Source organism: Cotesia glomerata, linkage group LG3 (assembly GCF_020080835.1).
Source record: "Cotesia glomerata isolate CgM1 linkage group LG3, MPM_Cglom_v2.3, whole genome shotgun sequence".
In the NCBI taxonomy this organism is placed as follows: domain Eukaryota; kingdom Metazoa; phylum Arthropoda; class Insecta; order Hymenoptera; family Braconidae; genus Cotesia; species Cotesia glomerata.
This window is the reverse complement of record NC_058160.1, coordinates 1,338,778-1,355,658: the sequence shown is the minus strand read 5'-3', so window position 1 is coordinate 1,355,658 and position 16,881 is coordinate 1,338,778. Positions and strand designations below refer to the sequence as shown.

Sequence of the window (16,881 nt, the reverse complement as noted above, 5' to 3'; positions counted from 1 at the left end):
ATATATTGTGATAAGTGATAAGTTATCGGAATACATTAAAAAGATCCCATTTAACACAAAATAAAATTTGTTTTCGTTTATTTATCTTTTCTTGTGTATATACGGTAGTGATTTTATGTCCAATATTTATTGATATAATTAAGAAAATAAGATAATTTTGTGACGACCCAATTTTTATTGTACAAATAATTTTTATTTGTAATATAAGTTCTATTATTATTTTATTTCTATTATAATACTATTCTTATTTGTCATATACAATTATTGTTGGCAATATAAATTCATTCTGCCGCATGTATTTATTAAATTATCAATGCTAAATCATAAAAAAAAATTATTAAGCAGACTTCTAAAAATTTGTTATAGTCTCAGAACGGTCCTGTAGAGTTGTGAGAGGTAAATAACGTTTAGCTCTCAGAGCTCAACGATGTAGAGTTGCAGGAGCCAAACGGTATTGTTACTATAACAATACGTTAACCTACTGGAACTTTTTACAACTAACTAACTACTATAGAGTTTTTATAGCAAAATTTTTTTCTCCGTGTATATTTTAAAAGTATAATTTTTACTGTTTCAAATGTTAAATTCTCCCAGAGCGGGACCCCCTTCTCTTTCATCTAAGTTCCCCTTCTCTTCATAATATCGACTATATATTGAAATGGCAATTTTTACTGTTTGAAATTGTAATTTTTTAAGATAAAAGAGTCGTTATTTACTATGGTGACAGCTACTAATCACTTATTTTGGATATTAAATTATAAATTGTGACTTTTATACTTTCTACATTAAGTTCTGTAATATTTATATTTTTGCCACCCCGATGTCCGCTTTACTGTTTGAAACTATAAAAATTAACCGGAATCCGAGTGAATATTACAGTTTACTTTTTTCCGTGTATCTACTACCCTACTACGGAATTTAATTTTTAATATTGTGTGTTTCTTGTTATTATTTTTTAGGTTTCATAATATGCCGTCAAATTATAAGCGGTACGGCTCTTTTTTATTCTATTTAAACTCTTTACTCATTCACTACTGCATTAATAACTTCACTCAATTCCACACTTTCTATTCATTTTGGTCTCAGTCTACTTATTTACTTATTTCATTTTTTTTTTTATAAATTAACCGCATTGTACAGTAAAATTATTTTTAAAACTAAATAAAAAAATTTCTTTTTTTATTAAAAAAAAAAAAAAAGAATTTTTTTTTAAGTCTCACCGAGACTTTAAGTTCATTTGAGCACGGAAAATTAGGTCGAAGGTCATTGGTATGATTACTCTTCGATCATGAAAGTGTACTATGTATACAAAAAGTTTTTCGGAGCTTAAACAGCATTATTGTACGTTGGCTTCTTTGCATATTAATGAAATAATCATTACAATATTACATGCTGCTTTTAGTAAATTAAATTGCTATCAACATTAATTTAGAACACAATTTTAGAATATTTATTTTAAGTGGTTAATTTTCGAAGCAAAATTTTATTTATTAAAAATAATCGACTAAAAAATTGCGGTTTTAAATTTTATGCAAAAAAATTATTAAAAAAAAATATTAGCTTGATTTAAAAAAAAAAAATATTAATTTTCTTATTCAGTTTCAAATCAAGCTTCAAAATAATTTTGATCGATGAAAATCGATTTAAAAATAATGTTTTATTATATATTTTATCGATGGAAAAAAATTTACGCTTATATATACTTTGGTGAGAATTTTCTACGAGCGAGAGCGCGTAGCCACCTAGTGGTGAAACCAAGCACTAACTTCTAATAAAAAATATTAATTTTCTTATTCAAATTCAGATCAAGCTTCAAAATAATTTTGATCGATAAAAATCGATTAAAAATTAATATTTTATATATTTTATCGATGGAAAAAAATTTACGCTTATATATACTTTGTTGAGAATTTTCTGCTAGCGAGAGCGCGTAGCCACCTAGTGGTGAAACCAAGCAATAACTTTAAAAAAAAAAATATTAATTTTCTTATTTAGATTCAGATCAAGCTTTAAAATAATTTTATTAGAAGTTAGTGCTTGGTTTCACCGCTAGGTGGCTACGCGCTCTCACTAGCAGAAAATTCTCACCAAAGTATATATAAGCGTAAATTTTTTTCCATTCTAAAATACATAATAAACCATTATTTTTAAATCAATTTTCATAATTTAAAAATTTCTAGTAATTTTTTTCAATGTCTAATTTTTTTTTAAATAAAAAAATTATTATAATTATTAAATTTGAATTATACTTTTTAAATTATTGATTTAGCGTAAATAAAATTTAAATTTCAACACATAAAATTTGCTTTTGTCAATAAATAGCTCATACGCGATTATAAATGACCATATGTGGTGACACGCAACCATTAATGACGATAAATATAACAGATTATTTTGCTTCGAAAATTAAATGGACAATTTGATACAATTTTCCCGAATTTATCAAAAATTCTCATTGATTAAAAACAAATTTACATCATCAATTGTAATTAATGAATTTATTTGAACAAATAACCGCGGTTGAAATAAATCTGCGGTTTATCATTAAAATTACATAGTCGGCTGTCGTATCAGTCTGGACCGGCATTAACCCCGTAAATGTTAATATTTAATAGCGCAATAAAATAAATACTCACAGAAATGGAATTACAGTCATTAATTAACACATCAGTTGTGCATTAATTATTAATAAACACTCCTTGTACACTGAGAAAAAAAATCCTTTTACTTAATTAACAATTTCTTGGTTCAAGAAATTTGTTGACGATCAAATATTCTATTATTATTAATTATTAATTTCTGAAGAGAAGAACATCAATATTTATCTTCGGATAATAAATAAACAATAGAATAGCTTTATTTAAATTAAGTAAAAATTCTTTCAATCAATTTAACAATTTCTTGAGCTAAGAATATATATTCTTGAAAATTTTCAAGAACATAAATTCTTGTATCAAGAAAATTTTCTTAATAAAAGTATTTTTTTTTCTCAGTGTACTCAATAAGACATAATTGAAATCTGACTTTCTGAAAATTGTATTAAGTGCAAAAGTCCACTTAGAATTAGAAAAAATTTAAAAATTGAGACTTAAATAAATTAAAATATAATAAAAAAGCTTACAACTAGTTATTAAGGTATATCACAAAAGCACACGCTTCATAAATAATATCCCCCCTCACGCTGTACACTAATAAATGCATAAAAACGAACGCATGCTGGTACAGCCACTATTCTAGCCCGCCACCGGAGAGAGAGTATGGAAGTCTGGACAATGAACACCGCAGTCGGCGGGACATGTCGTCGACGGGTAGTAAGAGAGCTGCATTGATGATTTCACGCGACCAGCCAGTCTCTATATCTGGCTATCCACAATGGAGAAAAGTGAGTAGAAATCATTATTTTTGCACAGAAAAAAAAATTAATTTGGATCAAGAGAAAAATTTTTGAACCAAGAAAATAATTTTGAAGAGTTTCATTATCTTGGATCAAGAAAAAAAATTCTTGACTCAAGTAAAATTTACTTAAACCAACAAAGATTTTTCTACTTGAATAAAGATGATGACATTCTCCAAAATTATTTTCTTGATTCAAATAAATTTTTTTTGTGTGCTAATGATTAATTCATTAATTTTTATGAAAACTGACATTTGTTTTTGTAATCAGGACGAACCAACAGCCAGAAGTATGATAGGTCATAGGTCTCACAGTGCAGCGCCTATGGACTCGCCTTACCTGCGTTATCGAGGAAGATCACAAAGTCCGACCGGCCATCGTTCGTTATCGCCGCCTGATCACAGATCGATACCTTACACCCACGGATACATGCCTACAAGGTGACAAAAGTAGCTTCTAACATTGAGAGTAATTTGTTGTTTGATAAAAAGATAATTTTTACAAAAAAAAAAATTAAAGTTTATTTTATTTTAAAAATTGATTTGATGTTTCTGTTACACTGAAAAAAAAGTACTGCTCTTGAGAACATTTTTCTGTCACAAGAATATATATCGACGTTCTAATTAGTAAATTGTCTCATTCCATTTTAGAAAATCTTCCATTTGTACGAAAAAAACAATTATTTTAAAATTTATTATCACTTTAAAAACTATTCAATACCATTAATATCTAATAAAGCTATCATATTTTGGTTTTAATCATTCAAATAATTTATAATTGGACTATTGCTACATCAAAATGTTAAAAAAACACCCTCTAAATAAAAGAAAGACAAATTGCTAATAAGACCGTCAATATTCTTGATAATTTTCAGGAATATATTTTCTTGTCTCAAGGATTGATCGAATTAATCGAATTATTTTTTGTTTAATTCAAGTGAACCTATTCATTTGTTAATCTATCAAAATTAATGCCAATATTTTATTATCATGATAGATATTGATATTCTTTTGTCAAAAAACTAAAATTTATTTCAAACGATTCTTGAGCCAAGAAATTTTTTTCTGGACAAAAATTTTTTTTTTCTCAATGTAACTTTGGATATACTTAGGTAATTATTTTAATATTTCCAGATTTGGGTCGAGATCAGCGACCGCAACGCCAACGGGATCACCTAAAAAACGGCAGTTACCACAAACGCCGTTGTTAAAAGAACGGATGATGACGCAGGATGATGAAAGACATCGATTAATGAGATATCCACACAGACTTGTTCATACTACTTATCGAAGCACGGGGATAGGAGGTAATTTATTCTTTTTTAATCACCAATATATCAATATTAAACAATTTTTCTTGCGAAAGTTCAATTATTATTAGTAACAACCCCAAATTAAAAAAAAATATATCTATAATGCAGATTTATTCCAGAATATATCCAAGTAAGAAAATCTAAATATATGTCACACAAATGTATGCTTTATGTATTGTTATTAGTATGAAAAGTTTTCGGTAGATGGCGCAGGCTTGCAAAAATTTCTCGCTAGCGAAAAGTTGCCTCAGGTATTATAACATTTATTAAAAAATTGTTTTACAATTCCTGAGTCATATTCCGGAATATATTTGGGATAAATCCGCATCATAAATACTTTATGTTTTGTAGTACCAAAAGCTTTCGATAGGTGGCGTATGTTTGCGAAAATTTCTCGCTACTAAAGAGTTGCCTCAGATGTTATATCATTTTAATGAAGAAAGAATATTTCAGTCTTAGTTTCAAAGTCATATATGCTATACATATTTTTATTAATACGAAAAATTTTCGATAGATAACGCAGGCTTGCAAATATTTCACGCTACCAAAGAGTTGCCTCAGACATTATAAATATCAATTAAGAAAAAATTGTTTTACAATATCTGGGTCATATATTTTACACATATATGAAACATATATATGAATTTGTTCTTGGATATATTCTAAGATATCTTTGCGATAAATTCTTATTATAAATACATAATATTTTTTTTAGTGGCAAGAGTTTTCGATAGATGGCGTAGGCTTGCAAAAATTTCTCGCTACTAAAGAGTTGCCTCAGACATTATAGATATCAATTAAGAAAAAATTATTTTGCAATATCTGTGTCATTTATTTTACACATGTATGAAACATATATATATAGATTTGCTGGATATATTCTGAGATATCTTTGCGATAAATTCTTAATATTTTCTTAGTAACAAGAGCTTTCGATAGATGGCGTAGGTTTGCAAAAATTTCTCGCTACCAAAGAATTGCTTCAGATTTTATAGGTTTTAATCACAAAAGAATGTATCCGTTCTTTTCTAAGTCATGTATGCTTCATACGTCTAAATTAGCCTACTTGGATATAGTTTGGGATATATTTTTAAATAAATCCGAAGGATAATTTTTTTTTTTTTTATGAATGAATGATTTTTCCATTACATTCTTCACTTTATAATGAATCATAAATTATAACCGATCATTTCGATGAAAAATATGTTCAGCTTGCCAAAGACTAACTAATCCCGTTTTCCATAATCCCATAAAGGCTGGGAAAGACATTACAGCGGACGATCAGACTCGGATCTGCTGTCATCAATAGGTCACGATCCACCATCTCTACCCCACGCCCACCGACTCCACCACAGAACACGTCGCGGGCACCTAAGCCCCGACAAAGACGTCCTCGGGGACTTCGGGGACTCCGACATGGAGAGCATTATTTCTGTCGCGAGTAGCGCTTTTAGCACTCAGTCAGAACGACCCCGCGGATCCCGGGCATTGATGTGAGTATTACTACCTATTGATAATCAAGCTTTCAATATCTTAAACGAATAATCATTATTTATTATGATGATGATCGGTACTACAATCAGTGAAGCCCCTAAATAATTCGGCTTACTACTAATTACTAATAATGATAATGATAAGCTAAATTAATCCCTATTAAATGGACATTGTTTAAAATTGTTCTGAGGAATGACCCCGTAGTGCACTTCCGTTCCTCCTGCTTAACTACATGACTCATTAATCATTACATTACATTACATACGATTACATTAGACACTTTAGCACACTGGAAATATATTTATGAGCTGCTTATGATCTTTTAGGAAATTAATTAAATATTTACAGTAAAAAAATTTTAGCTGCTTAATTAAGAATAATTTTACTTCTTTAATTTTTGAATTTAAAATTGATATTAAAAATTATTTTTATACATGTACTATAAATGCTTTTTAGAATAAATTTTTTTTTTTTTAATATTTTGAAAAAATAATTTTTTTGTATACCAAAAATTAACAGTTAATTTAAAGAGAAGGAAATTTATATAAGTTTTAGAGAATAGTATTTTTAGATAAAAAAAATAAATGTATACGAATTTCAAAATGAAGAACCAATTTTTTTTTGTTTTTCAAGATAATATTGTATTAATTATTCTTACCAATAAACGAATTTAAAAAAAGAAAAAAAAAAATGTAAAAAATTCATTGAAAAATTAGCTTGCAAAAAATTCAATTTTTGTATTGCAGCATAGATGTAATTATCTCAAAAATAAATAAAATTTCAAAATAATTTTATAAATAAAAGAACAACAGTTTGTGCAGCTTATAAAATTTTTCCAGTGAAGCCCCTTAGTTATAAAATCCATCACAAAATAAAAATAATAAATTAGCTGATTACTTAGCTTGTTAGTTAGTTAATTAGTTAGTTATCAAACAATAGGAGTAAAATTAGCATTATTAGCAGGTAGCAGTGTGATGCACACCAATGTCCATTTAATGCCTCCATAACTGCAAAATTAAGCGTTAAAATTGAAGTCATTACACAATGAAGAATGACTACTGAATAGAAAAAATTGTTTGCAGACCGACAGTTAAAAACATATTGGTACCCAGTGTCATATCCCATTTGCCTTTACCACCCTTATTTATTAGGCGCACTAGGCGTAAGCACAAAATAAAGCAACCTATCAGCAACATAATCACTACAACTAATAATAACAACAACAATAGCATCACCAACAAAAACAAAGCTAGTAATAACAATCTTAACAATAAAAACAACCGCATTAGCATAAGTAAAGAATGTAATCATTATCATCCAATTAGTTATAGTATTAAGACCTGGAAACCCCCATCAAATAAGTATCATAATCCCGCCACATTCATATCTGATACCACCACAGTAAAACCTAAAACCACGACCAATACCTCAACCCTAACCCAAAATCATCTCCTCGTACGGAGCAAATCCGCAGTTGTACGCTCGATGCACAGAAAACCGCGTGTGCCTATCGTGAGATCGCAGACTGTCGACGACAACCTATTCCGGTACAATATCAGCCCCAGCAACGCTACCAGCAGCACCAGTAACTTTATCAAAGACTTTTGCATCGAAAAGCCTTCTAATTCCGCCGATAACATCTGCTGCTACTATGATTACGATAGTGGGGCCAGAAATCGGCCCTACTTTCGTTACACCTCCAAGTATCCGAACCACGATGACTTCTTCGTCGATCTAAGAGGCAGATCCAAAGTAACTCAAGTGCCTAGGCGTGCCAAAAGTGTCGAATACGAGTCAGTCTCCAGCAACATCTTCAGCGACGACAGCCTTAGAACCGCTCGACGGAAAGTAAAGCGAAATCTAACTGTCACTGGAGACAAACTGCCGTACATGAACGACCAGAGCAAGTCTTACTACGATTCAACTGGCGACAGCTCCAAGGCCTCTGAAAGTGTCGTTGATTCTGATCAAGACTTCAACAACGATTTACGCGTAAGATATAACGCGCGATACACGTCCGATCTCTATTCGGTGTACCTAGACGAGCACAATGATGACAATTTGGATAATGATCACCAAATTGACAGTATCATCGACGCCGTAGAAGCTAGCAGTGAGTACGAAAGACACTTGTACAAAAGACGCCTGGATAGCCAGTTGAGTCGAGCTAAATCCGATGACAATCATTACGGGATTGACAATGAGCACATTTACTGCAGCATTGACAGCAATCCCGAGTGTCATTACGCAAGCGTTAATGATTATGATAGTAGTAGATTAGGAACTAAAGTGCCAAATAATTATTGTGATAAGTTAGTTACTAATGATGAGTATTCTCGTGATAGTTCTGATGATCGGTTGCGTCCAGCCAGAAGAACCAAAAGCACTGATTCGTATTTAGAAGATAGTTATGATTATCATCATGGTAGCTACGAAGACTGCCGTGGTAGATCGCGTAGTTTTGCCGGAAGAACCGAAAGGGAGCCCTTTATTTCCTTCGAAGCTGCTTATGAGGAATTCGCCCCTCATGAGCGGAAGAATGTTAAAGTTTTGGAGAAAGCGGAGTCCTCACCCACTCTGCATGAAGATGACCAGTCGATGGCCGAGTGGGAAGTCTCCCAGTCGAGGAGATTGTCCAGAAGGAGGCGTAACAGCAGTTGTCCAGAAGCTCGCGATATCAGGAACCTTGAAAGTCCTTTGACCGAGGCGGTTAGCATGAACTTCTTCATGGGTTCGGATGATGACTTTGGATCGACGGAGACAGTTGTGGCTCCGGATTATCGGAAGGACTCGAGAAAGGAAGGGAGTTCTGGAGGAAAGATCAGGAGAAATGACGATGATCGTCATCGTGAAGAGTATTTCAGAGGTCCTGTTAGGACTGATCGCTCCGGGTCGTACCCTGGACCAGCTAGACGTGGGTTTGATGATGAGCTTGAGTCCTCGAGGAACCGCAAGACCAGTTGTCCAGAGTGCAGGGACTTGTGGCGCGAGCATCGGTACACTGTCGCCTATCCAGATGGTAGGAAATCCTCTCGCGGTTCTGCTGATGGTGATTGGTCAAGGGAGTTCTGTCCAGACTGCCCCCCAGAACGGGCGAAGATGCCCCGGGAAGGAGCAAGAGATCTTGGGAAGAGCAAGAAGAGCGATAGGCGATTGGCTGGTGATGAACGCGAACAAAGTGGCAGCAAAAGGAATGTCGCGATAAGTGACACGCTCGAGTACTACGAGTACTCGATGGAAAGCGAGAGCCAGTGCAGCGAAAATTGCGGATTTGGCCCGTATGACTTATCACTTAGGCCCCGAAACCGAGCACCCCGCCCCGGTAACGCTAATTCAAATATCTTTGATTCCCAAACCGCTACCTCCGACACTGATAAAAATCACCCACGGGTCAACGATCGTCGTTATGATACCGTTCCACGACGCAAACGCCGTGATTCGTCCGTTATCAATGCCAATGATGCTGCCAATGATGACACTGGTACGTCCTTGAAATCTGGTTATAAATTGACTGACCATCTCTCCAAATCGTCCGTTGATTCCGTCCGAATCAATTCCAATGATCGTACTGCAAATTCTGATAATCTTCCACGAAAACGCAGTGGTGATTACAACAGTCCTGGTGGCTCCTACGAGAAGAACACCAGGCATCAGGTCACCGGTAATGGCCACAATGGGCATCCCAAGAGAGGACAGTTCAGTAGGAGTCTCAGTAATGCTGACGGACCGCCTGATGAAAAAGTTGGTGAGTATGTTTTTCGTTTTTATTTGTTAGGTGCTAAAAGGGTTGATTGGTGGAAGATTTGACGATCTTAGGGAGTTTATCTTGTCAATTCAAGCATCAGGTATTTAATTACGAATGTATGCTTTCTGAGTAAGTGATAATTTATTTATTTTAAAGTTTTTTATCTCAATAAAAATTGTCATGGTTAAAAATTTATGGATAGAAGTTTTTGAAACTGTGATCAAGGATTAAAATTAGACAACTAATCATATTTATGTCTTCGCCGGCATTTTTAGAATCTTCAAAGTCTCAGCTTTAAAACCTATTGCAGTTTTTTTAAATTATAATATTTTTTCGCAATGTTTTCAGCGCCCCCAAGTAATTTTCCATACATTTCTTTCATATCAACACACACGAACTTCGAATCTTAAAAAATTACCTATTTGTCCGTACAAAATAGTTGTAATGTTGTATGAAATCTCTTTATAATACAATACTCTACACGAAAAAAGAAAACAGGAATAATTACAGTATACAATGTACAATCGATCCCGTCGTAATCAAAACTAGAAAAATTACAGTTCAAAATAATATTTTTCTAAATTCAAATTTTGAATGTTAATTTTCAGAGCTTTCAACGTAAATACTAGATTCTACACTGATAGAAGGATTTCTTAACATTTAAGAAGATTTCTTTGTATTTAAGAAATTATTTCTTAAACATTACTTTTTAGTATTTAAAAAATATTTCTTAGTATTTAAGAATTGTTTCTTAATATTCATAGTATTTTTTAGTATTTAAGAAATATTTCTTAAATACTAAGAAATCCTTCTACCAGTTTACTCGGAAAAAAGTAAACTGTAAAATTCACTCGGATCCCGGTTAATTTTTATTATTTCAAACAGTAAAGCGGACATTGGGGTGGCAAAAATATAAATATTACAGAACTTAATGTAGAAAGTGTAAAAGCCACAATTTATAATTTAATATCGAAAATAAGTGATTAATAGATGTCACTATAGTAAATAACGACTTTCTCATCTTAAAAAATTACAGTGTCAAACAGTAAATTGCCGTTTTAATATATAGTCCATACTATGAGAAGAAAGTGGTCTCATACTGGGAGAATTGAACATTTGAAACAGTAAAAATTCTACTCTTAAAATATATATTTTACCAGTTCAAGAAAGTCAACAATTATAGTTTGATTTTTAGCGTTGCGTTTAAAATTTACCATTTTACTTTGTAAATATTGACGTTGCTTGTATTAAAAATTTATCAACTTTATTTTATACTTTTTACATATAATGCGATTATTTTTTAGGTACGAAATGATAAATATCAAAGTCAAAATTATTAATTATTATACTTTAACATTTTCGACATTCACATAGCGAACATTACTGTTTGAAATAGTATTTTTTTTCATGTAAAGAATAAATTGTCGCATTTAAATGATGAATATTATATAGTGATTATTAAAGTCACGATTTTACTGTTTGAAATGGTAATTTTTAGCAGTTGATCATTACTTATTATAAATTGACTGTTATTTATTACAGTTTACTTTTTTCCGTGTACACGGAAAAAAGTAAACTGTAAAATTCACTCGGATTCCGGTTAATTTTTATTGTTTCAAACAGTAAAGCGGACATCGGGGTGGCAAAAATATAAATATTACAGAACTTAATACAGAAAGCGTAAAAGCCACAATTTATAATTTAATATCGAAAATAAGTGATTAATAGCTGTCACTATAGTAAATAACGACTTTCTCATCTTAAAAAATTACAGATTCAAACAGTAAAAATTGCCGTTTCAATATATAGTCCATACTATGAGGAGAAGGGGGAACTCAGATGAGGAGAAGGGGGTCTCACACTGGGAGATTTTAACATTTGAAACAGTAAAAATTCTACTCTTAAAATATATATTTTACCAGTTCAAGAAAGTCAATAATTATAGTTTGATTTTTAGCGTTGCGTTTAAAATTTACCATTTTACTTTGTAAATATTGACGTTGCTTGTATTAAAAATTTATCAACTTTATTTTATACTTTTTACATATAATGCGATTATTTTTTAGGTACGAAATGATAAATATCAAAGTCAAAATTATTAATTATTATACTTTAACATTTTCGACATTGACATAGCGAACATTACTGTTTGAAATAGTATTTTTTTTCATGTAAAGAATAAATTGTCGCATTTAAATGATGAATATTATATAGTGATTATTAAAGTCACGATTTTACTGTTTGAATATTTCTTAAATACTAAGAAATCCTTCTATCAGTTTACTCAGAAAAAAGTAAACTGTAAAATTCACTCGGATTCCGGTTAATTTTTATTGTTTCAAACAGTAAAGCGGACATCGGGGTGGCAAAAATATAAATATTACAGAACCTAATACAGAAAGCGTAAAAGCCACAATTTATAATTTAATATCGAAAATAAGTGATTAATAGCTGTCACTATAGTAAATAACGACTTTCTCATCTTAAAAAATTACAGATTCAAACAGTAAAAATTGCCGTTTCAATATATAGTCCATACTATGAGGAGAAGGGGGAACTTAGATGAGGAGAAGGGGGGTCTCACACTGGGAGAATTTAACATTTGAAACAGTAAAAATTCTACTCTTAAAATATATATTTTACCAGTTCAAGAAAGTCAATAATTATAGTTTGATTTTTAGCGTTGCGTTTAAAATTTACCATTTTACTTTGTAAATATTGACGTTGCTTGTATTAAAAATTTATCAACTTTATTTTATACTTTTTACATATAATGCGATTATTTTTTAGGTACGAAATGATAAATATCAAAGTCAAAATTATTAATTATTATACTTTAACATTTTCGACATTGACATAGCGAACATTACTGTTTGAAATAGTATTTTTTTTCATGTAAAGAATAAATTGTCGCATTTAAATGATGAATATTATATAGTGATTATTAAAGTCACGATTTTACTGTTTGAAATGGTAATTTTTAGCAGTTGATCATTACTTATTATAAATCGACAGTTTACTTTTTTCCGTGAATCATCTTTATCTAAAAATCTTGATCTACCCGCGATGCAAAGCAGCGTACAGGATAGGTCCACTTAAATCGATCTGCTGATGAAAGGAGGTGTGATACGATGAAGAAGACAGAGGAAAAAGGCAGCTCATTTAGAGATACATAATATAAGACATTGTCTTAACTTTAGTGTGACTATACTATACTAAAACTTATTGTTCGGTAAAATTCAGTCTTTTCACACGGTTATTTACCTACACATTGACACTCGCTTTATAATTTCGGCGAATAGGTGTGAATGTGTAGACGTGTGCTAGTAAAATAAAGAGTGTGTGTACTTTGGCGAGAACCCAATTTATGTTCAAGGTCAACTTGTCGTTGTTATCGCTGTGCTTTAAATAAAAGTTCAACGATGGCGTCTTTTATATGTAACTTAACTGTATATTTTATTTTTAATAATAATAATAATAAAAACTGATAAAAATAATCCTTTAAAGCTGACGGAAGTTTGAGTGACACCGCGGTGAGTCTCCACGTGGAAGAAGCAGCCCGCAGAGCAAGGAAAAGTTCTCCAGGTAGCAAAAGCGGAAGCGGGAGCAGCAGCGGCGGCGGAAGTGCCGTGCAATACCAAGCCGGCTTAGGAAAAAAGAGTAATAGCACTAGCCAGCTCTCCGCGACAGGTAACCATTAATATTATTTATCATTCAATTTCAATTACACATTTTTTAACTTCTACATATACATACTTTTCGTTTTTTATTTCAACTGGTTATTATTATTCTATTTTATTATATTATATTAGTCATTGTCGTATCACTTGGTAGAGTTTATATTTTCAGTCATTGTATTTCGAGTGTCACATTGTCATTGTACTTGATTTATCAATCATTACAGATAAATAGATCAGTTTAGATACGTAGTGAATTAATAGACAATGCACTTTCTACTTTTTTTTATTTCATTTATAAAACGGATCAGAAAATTTAGTTTAATTATTTTTGTGTTTATTGAAGATTTTAAAGTTGTCAATTTTTTTTTTATTTTTAATGGCTTAATTTCAATTTGATTACAATAAAAATTTTTCAAATCACATCAAAGTTTTTCTGATATTAATCAAACTTAATATTCTTGTAAATTCATTTTTTTTTTAATTTATCTACTATTTTTTTATCTTTGAGCTTTTAATAGAGTAGAAGTACCGTTTATGGACACTGTATCGTTTATGGCCATTTATTGTTCAAATAAACGATAGAAATAAATTTATATTAATAAATCATTACAAACTCAATTTATTTTAATATAAATTTTTCAAAATTCAACAAAAATATGGTTATAATGGCCAAAAACGGTGCTAAGGTGGCCAAAAAAGGTACTTCTATCTTATTCGATCCAAAAAACTGATAAAAAATTAGTATGATTCAAAATTTTGAACTTAAAAAATTATTTTGAATTCTTAGGTCATCTTAACTGAAGTAGAAAAATTTTTTAACCCCGTATAATTGATTTAAATCAAGAAAAAAATTCTTAGTTGAAGAATTTTTTAGTTCAATTTAAGAAAATTTAATTCTCCATAAAGTTCAATTTTTTTTCTTTGAATAAAATTATTTTTTAAATCATTATACTTTTGAAAACATTGAAAAGCTCTTAAAAAATGGCGATTTTTTAAAATTTTGAATGTGTAAAAAATTAAATAGAATCGTTTGTTTTATAAAGTAAATTTGGTAGAGTTATTTGGTAATAATTAGCCTTTAAATACAAAAATTATTTAAATTTTGATATTTTGTTTTCTTTGAATAAAATTATTTTTTAAATCATTATACTCGTGATAACATTGAAAAGCTCTTAAAAAATGCCGATTTTTTCAAATTTTAAATGTATAAAAAATTAAATAGAATTGTTTGTTATACAAAGTAAATTTGGTAGAGTTATTTGGTAATAATTAGCCTTTAAACACAAAAATTATTTAGATTTTGTTTTCTTTTAAAATATAAAAAAAAATGAATTATAAAGAAATTAACAAATCAATATAAATTTTTTTCTCCAAAAAAATATTAACCCCCGCGAAGAATAAAAGAAAGTGCATTGTGATAGTATTAATCGCTTATAAAACATTAAAATTATTTTTCTACAACAATCCACTTCATTATCGTAAACCGGGAAAATAAACATTAAAAATCGGCACTAAACACATTATCCGACCTTAATCATCGCTGGAATTAATCATCGGCGAAACTGCACTTCCACAACAATAAATCATCCGTATAAAAATCATATCGACACAAAATATAAATTAAAAAAAATAAATAAATCGATCGATTAATGGGCCGATCGATTGGATTTGATTTTCCGCCTGTGGAAATAAAAAATTGAATTTATAAAAACAAAAAAACCATAACGTGCCTATTGGTGATACATGCGTGGGCGAGGAAGGCCGCAAAAGGAGACTTGGTTTCGGGAAAAAGGGCAAGTCCTCATTCACTGTACATAGAAGCGAAGAAGTGTTACCAGAGGACACTACTAGCGGCAGAAGCGGGAGGCAGCCTAGTTCTGCTAGCAGCGATGGCGAGGGCAGCGGCGATGGCGACAGGTCCGACATTTTGTAAAAACTAGAAAAATTCAAATAGAAAGTTTGTTTTATTTTTTCTACAGGAAAAATCGCTAAAAAATAGATTTTTATTTTTACAGGATTTTTATTTGAATTTTTAAAACCTTCGACGAATGTCCGGGACGTTTAATTAATTAATTAATTAATCAAGAAAACATAACAAAGATACGCATTAATATAAACGCACGATTAGTTTAAAAAATTTATTAGTTTTTTAAAAAGGTTCATTGATGAAATTATGGTTAATTATATAATAGTTGTTTTATTAGTGCATATTTATCGTAGATCGCGTGATTTAGTGTATTAATTAGATGGCGTTAATTAATTACTTAATACTTATATCATTAATTGGTTAATTTTATTTTTTTCTAATTTATTAGATTAATTGTTCAATTGATACTAAAAAATTGAGACTGTTTAGTTTTAATTTTAATGTGAACGCTCGTGAAGAATGTTCATTGTGCTTTTTTTTTTTTTTTTTTTTTTTTTTTAATTAATAGATATTTTTTTAAATGAAATGAAAATTAGATAATTAAATCAACAGTACGGTAGGTAAATTTATTTTTGGAATTTTATCAAGACTACACGGAGAAAAAAATTTTGCTATAGGAACTCTATAGTAGTTAGTTAGTTGTAAAAAGTTCCAGTAGGTTAACGTATTCTTATAGTAACAATACCGTTTGGCTCCTGCAACTCTGCATCGTTGAGCTCTGAGAGCTAAACGTTATTTACCTCTCACAACTCTACAGGATCGTTCTGAGACTATAACAAATTTTTAGAAGTCTGCTTAATAATTTTTTTTTACGATTTAGCATTGATAATTTAATAAATACATGCGGCAGAATGAATTTATATTGCCAACAATAATTGTATATGACAAATAAGAATAGTATTATAATAGAAATAAAATAATACTAGAACTTATATTACAAATAAAAATTATTTGTACAATAAAAATTGGGTCGTCACAAAATTATCTTATTTTCTTAATTATATCAATAAATATTGGACACAAAATCACTACCGTATATGCACAAGAAAAGATAAATAAACGAAAACAAATTTTATCTTGTGTTAAATGGAGTCTTTTTAATGTATTCCGATAATTTATCACTTATCACAATATATATTCAATTAATAAATTAAATTAATAGTCACTGCAAATGAACCTTGCAAAACCATAAATACAAAACTGTTCTAACGAAATTCAATTTGACAAATAAAAAATCTATTTCCTTAAATGAATAAATTGGGAACTTAATTGTCCTCATATAAGGTAAAAGCCCCAATAGATGATCATGTACCAGTATATGATCACTCC

At 30.4% G+C, this 16,881-nt stretch overlaps 1 protein-coding gene across 13 annotated transcripts in view; it reads left to right on the top strand.

The window, feature by feature from the left end:
• Positions 1–16,881, top strand: part of LOC123261624 (regulating synaptic membrane exocytosis protein 2) — a 119,047-nt gene that overhangs the window by 82,559 nt on the left and 19,607 nt on the right. For 6 of the 13 annotated variants that reach the window (XM_044723320.1, XR_006508703.1, XR_006508702.1 and 3 more), the window contains 7 exons: positions 960–989; positions 3,226–3,382; positions 3,665–3,834; positions 4,528–4,700; positions 5,962–6,199; positions 7,283–9,945; positions 13,453–13,635. In XM_044723320.1, the coding sequence (XP_044579255.1) occupies positions 960–989; positions 3,226–3,382; positions 3,665–3,834; positions 4,528–4,700; positions 5,962–6,199; positions 7,283–9,945; positions 13,453–13,635 (3,614 nt within the window). Of the gene's footprint in view, positions 1–959; positions 990–3,225; positions 3,383–3,664; positions 3,835–4,527; positions 4,701–5,961; positions 6,200–7,282; positions 9,946–13,452; positions 13,636–15,361; positions 15,543–16,881 lie in introns of all 13 variants that reach the window. The other 7 variants (XR_006508707.1, XR_006508712.1, XR_006508710.1 and 4 more) reach the window with 6 other exon arrangements.